The sequence below is a fragment of the Cryptomeria japonica genome, chromosome 7 (assembly GCF_030272615.1).
Source record: "Cryptomeria japonica chromosome 7, Sugi_1.0, whole genome shotgun sequence".
NCBI classification, from domain to species: Eukaryota; Viridiplantae; Streptophyta; class Pinopsida; order Cupressales; family Cupressaceae; genus Cryptomeria; species Cryptomeria japonica.
Genome location: NC_081411.1, coordinates 560,483,312 through 560,489,028, shown reverse-complemented (window position 1 = coordinate 560,489,028; position 5,717 = coordinate 560,483,312). Strand labels below are relative to the sequence as shown.

The 5,717-nt window shown below is 34.8% G+C and overlaps 1 protein-coding gene across 1 annotated transcript; it reads left to right on the top strand.

Moving 5' to 3' along the window:
* Positions 1–390: 390 nt before the first annotated feature.
* Positions 391–4,393, top strand: LOC131031154 (cyclin-dependent kinase B1-1). Its single transcript, XM_057962196.2, has 8 exons — positions 391–769; positions 2,263–2,407; positions 2,502–2,563; positions 2,785–2,896; positions 3,006–3,099; positions 3,556–3,625; positions 3,718–3,856; positions 3,955–4,393. Exons 1-8 carry the CDS (start codon positions 435–437, stop codon positions 4,045–4,047), a joined length of 1,050 nt encoding a protein of 349 aa, XP_057818179.2. The 5' UTR covers positions 391–434; the 3' UTR covers positions 4,048–4,393.
* The last annotated feature ends 1,324 nt before the right edge of the window (positions 4,394–5,717 follow it).

Genomic DNA, 5,717 nt, shown 5'->3' with positions numbered 1-5,717 from the left:
CTTCTGAATTTGGTCAGTAGATATTTTAACGATCTTTGTGCTGTTCTCTATTTTGGATCACATAGACTGCTTGATCTTATGAATGTCATTAAAATCTTAGATCATTCATTCATTCTACAATTTTGATCAAAAGTTCAAAATCAATTAAAAATTATTTCACCTTAGCATTGTTTCATGATGCTCAATTTCTAGAATCCATAAAGTAGAAAGCCAGGTGTACATTCTGCACATTTCAAAAGTGACCCAATACAACAAAATACCACGCGGAATACGACGCTCTCTTCTCGGAGTCAACCTCCATTTTAAAACGTCTGATTACATTGATATTATTATTTTTTAATTCCATAAATTACCCATATCCCAGTTCAAATTTAAATGAGGACGCGTCATGGGAGCTGTTGGATGAAGATTTCTTTTTAAATATTGGCCGTTGGATGCTATTCGAACGACCCCACAACCAACGGTTCTCCCATTCAGAGTCTATTTCTGCACCCTTCATTTTGTGGGTCTGTGTAGATCTGTGTGAGAGGAAAGGAAAGGCTTGTTTTAGTTGCATTAACAGTAAGATGGGCATGGAGAAGTATGAGAAGTTGGAGAAGGTGGGAGAGGGCACATATGGGAAAGTTTACAAGGCCAAAGATAAGACCACAGGACAACTTGTTGCTCTCAAGAAGACTCGCCTTGAGATGGATGAAGAGGGAATACCTCCCACTGCACTTCGTGAAGTCTCTCTGCTCCAGATGCTCTCTACAAGTATTTACATTGTCAGGTTAGTCTGCTAATCATTCCATTCTATCGATTTTCTTTTGGGTTATAATAAAGTTTTGGGTGGGAAATCAATTTAATAGCAGACAAAGTTTTGAACGCCAATTGTTGGGTCATAAGCCAAACTGCTATTCTGCCATTGCAATCATTGCTTTTAACTAGAATTTAGAAGTTTGGTTGAAACCCAAAATGAACAGCAATGGCCTCTTCTTTAGGGAGGAGGAAAAAGGGTTTAAACTTGGCCCTTCTATTCCAAAAGGGTGTTCGTATGAGATGGATTTAAATCCTACCCAAACAAATTTCTCCGGTTATTTTCAAACGGTTTACCGGATTGGGTTAGATCATGAACAAAAGAAGGATTGCGAGAAAGCAAGACAATCGTAAGAAAACTTTGTTGCTTTTCCGTCCTTCAAACGAATGTGTATGGGTGTGGGTGTATCTATGGGTGTGGGTGTATCTATGCTTGTGTCTTTTTGATCTCTCTCTTTTTTTTGGTGTGTGGTGTGTGTGCGTGATAAATCAAAGATGTGCTATATTTCCATTGCTTTGCTATAATAAATTTCAGATTGATTTTCGTTGGGGATTTTGTTATGGCCAGAGTGTAGGGCAATTGATTAATTTTTTTCTTTTTCTTTTCAATTACTGATTATTTGTCAAATGGGTATTTTGTGTTTTTTTAAAGCAGAAGACTCTGTTACTGCCAAATTCAAACTGTAATGCATTTCTTTTTGTTTAAGTTTATCAAACAATAGAATAGGCATCCGTAGATTTAAATGTCAGACGGGACTTGTGTCAAGACATTCCGTTTCAGTGTGTGGCAGAAGACCCCTGGTGATCCGGAGCCCTGGTTGCGGTTGGGGTCTAAAATCTTACAAACTTGCCATTAAACAAGTGAAAATGGGTATTAGTTCTTTTCTAATGCCCCACAGAATATTAAACTAGTCGTTCCTAGTCTTGGATATCTGTTGGGACTTGTATCAGGCCTTCTGCATCTGTAACGCATTGAATCAGTCAAATGAGAATTTATTTCTGTATGCCCGCTCTAAGCATGGCAGATGCAAGGCAAACTTACATTGAAATGAAATGACCTTCACAAGACCAAATGATCTAGGGATCAAAAGCCACAACATTAACACATTTTCAGATTTCTTTTTATGTCTGCTCTTCTATTATGATATGTGCCTTTGTTTCATATGTTTGATGACATTGGGGTCAGGACGACCAACCAGACTTGTAATGGAACCCCAATTGACCGTATGAAGCTCAGCCAACACACAAGTGAAACAGGGCTCCCTTAACATTAAGTGGATACCTGTTTGAGATTCTGTTGTGTCATGCCAGGTTTTGACTAAGGAAAGGTCTTTTTTCTTTCTAGGTTTTCTAATTTAAAAACTGTATTGCTCTGTGATTCATGAATAATGACTAACGCAGAATGAATTATAGTGTTTGGGGTTTCCGTTTCTGCAATTCTATGTGATGACGAAATTGTATTTCCAGGTTACTTTGTGTGGAACATGTTGACAAGAAGGGCAAACCACTTTTATACTTGGTCTTTGAATACCTTGACACAGATCTTAAGAAATTCATGGATTGTGACCGACGTAGTGCCAATCTTAATCCTCTACCCCACAAAGTGATGCAGGTACACGATTCGCTAAACCTGTCTGTACTTTATTGCAGTATTTTAGGAAGGGAAGCCACTGATTACTATCTGTACATTAATTTTTTTATTACAGAGTTTCATGTATCAGCTGTGCAAAGGAGTTGCTCATTGCCACAGCCATGGAGTGATGCACAGGTAATATGTGGTGTGCACGTGTGTCTTTCATTTGTATGTTCATATCTTATAGGTTTTAGACTTTTTTTTGTGGGTTTCTTGATTTATCTTGGTCTGTCAAGAACAATTTGTTTATCAAGTTAAACACACCTGCTTGTGTAAGCCTAGATAATTGAATCATAAAAATGATTGGTAGACAGTTTCTTTAATATTGATCGTCAGTGGGATGTGATTTTGTTTAGAGATTTGAAACCACAGAACCTATTGGTGGACAAGAGCAAGGGTCTGCTCAAAGTTGGAGATCTCGGACTTGGGAGAGCTTTTACTGTGCCTCTGAAGAGTTACACCCATGAGGTCTTTAATCAAAAATTGGATTCCACTCACTTTTATTTTATCTATTTCCTTTTTAAGTTATTAAATGTTGATAGATATCTTTACTAGACCTTTATCTGCACTCTTGCAGATTGTTACTCTGTGGTACAGGGCTCCAGAGGTGTTGCTTGGTTCAACTCACTATTCCACACCTGTTGATATTTGGTCTGTGGGTTGTATTTTTGGTGAGTTTGATATTAGACTTTTAAAAACACATTAGGTGATCTAAATGTTTTCTTCTTTGTAATTGTAGGTTTTGAAACACAGAGAATAAACACAAATGCAAATTAAACAGCAAACACACAAAAATCTTCTAACACATGAATCTTTTATTCATTCAAAATGATTACATCTTGTCTCAAAATAGAGGTCTTCATCAGAGTCTTGCAGGTTATTACAAACAACACAATAAGGCAGTATTTTATAGAGGTTGCAACCTAAACAAACAAACAGCAGATAACTCCAATAAAACAGGGAGAAAAACCTAAAAATGCTTTCTTTTTATCTTTTTCATGCTGATGCATGCTCAACATCGCTTATCCAACAGTAATAGCAATTACAAGATTCCCAATTTTCGCTTGTGAGCCCTCATGTTTTTCAAAGGAATTGTCTGTTAGCTAACTTGTTGCATTACACTCTAGCTGAAATGGTGAGAAGGAGGCCACTTTTCCCTGGTGATTCTGAACTACAACAGCTGCTTCATATCTTTAGGTAAATTTCTAAAATTGATATTAAGGTAACTTTAGTTGTAGACTATTGCAAAAGCAAATTAACAACATTGTTTTCACATTTTGGGCTGAAAGGCTTCTTGGAACCCCAAATGAGGACATATGGCCAGGAGTAAATGTACTAAGGGATTGGCATGAATATCCACAATGGAAGCCTCAGAACGTTGCTCGTGCAGTTCCTACTTTATCTCCAAGTGGAATAGATCTGCTCACTGTATGCTCTTCCTTACCCTGTTACTCATGAAATTCAATCTTCCTAATTTAAACTCTTATTAGAAGGATGAAGAGACTGATAATTGTTGACATTTGCAGAAAATGCTGCACTATGATCCTGCAAGGAGGATTTCAGCCAAGGCGGCCATGAACCACCCCTACTTTGATGATCTAGACAAATCTCAGTTTTGAGCATTTGTTTGAGGTTTCTACTACATATGGAGTATTCAAATGGGTTTAAAAGCTCCCTGTTCAAACATTAGTTGACTTACGATTGTTAATAGGGAAGCAACAGCAATAGCTTGTCACCTATCCTGAAGGTGGAGCAGGAATGCTGATTAGACAATTTGGGTTGAGTCTCCTTGTTTGCAAAAGCAAACAGATCAATCATTCCAACAGTGAAAGTTTGATTCATTCCTAACATTTTATTTGTTTGTTCAACTATGATGATGGGCTTCCTTAGCTCAATGTCGAAGGTAATAATTATAGATGGAAAATAATCTCATTTGCTGACTTTAAAATTTTGGATGATCAAAAACTCTTATATAACTATTCTAAGTTCTAGACAAGGATATCTAATGAGAACAAAAACTTGGTCAATAAAAAATGATCTCATTTGTTGAGTTATAAAAATTGAATAATAGAAATAATCTCATTTGCTGACTTAAAAAATTTGGATAATAAAAAATTCATATGTGACTGTTAAATTCTGGATAAGGATATGTGAACAAAATTATAAAATTCTAATTGATTTTTAGAAACTAGTTTTCATTTTTAGAATTAGTTATCTATTCATTGTTTTATGATTGCTTTTCACTTCTTAAAATTATATAGAACAATTTAGCTAACTATTTATGGGTACTAAACTTCATTTTTAATTTTATTAGGATAATTTCATTCTTATAGGTACACTTCTAGAAACGTCTAATCAATAATTATTTTCTACAATTTCAATTATAATCAGAAAATATATTTTCTATTAGAAATACCTTTAATTGTTTCTAAATTTCTATTGACTTATATTAATTGGAATGGATATAATAGCTAAATTTAGTACTTAATACAGTAGGAGAGCTTGGTTTGTTTTATTTCTAATTACTTGACCAAGTTTAAGTGCATCAATTCAATTAAATAGTCTTAAATAAAATTTTGAACTTGTTCTATGTTGAATTTGCATATCTTTGATTGTTGGAAATATGAACCAAAAAGAACTTGTGAAAAATTTATAATGGGACAACTTCCTACACTAATCTTGAGAGGAGGGTAATGCATAAACTTTTTAGAACTTTACAACAATTACATAAATTTAATAATGATAAACATAAATAATGTGCAATACAACACAACGATTTACATGGGGAAAACCTTTTTGGGAGAAAACTTGCATTCCAAAAGCCACTTACTAGATTATTCAAAAATCAACACCAAATTACAATATACTTGCATAGCAAGCTTCTCATAGGAGTATCACTAATGAAGACCCAAAGTTATTTGCTCTCACAATACATCACAATCCACAATTGTAATATCCATAGGGTTACCTTATAGGGCAAGCAAAGCACACATAATGTTTGCGTCAAATCTATGACCTAATGATAAACGGTTAGAAACCCCTCTTGCAACCCTTCACGCTCATTTATCAATAGTAACCTTTTACAATTGCAAGATTGAGACACCATTTTCCTAACAAGAAAGCCTTAAATAGATTTACAATCTTTTAGTCTCCTTTAATATTAAAATTTATTTCTTTGTTACTATTTTTTTGAAGGATCTATTTGCCAAAAGGTTTAATGTTATTACAAATGTGTTCTTTTTCTCTTCAAACAATGAGCTATTTTCACCCTTGAGAATCTATAATAGTT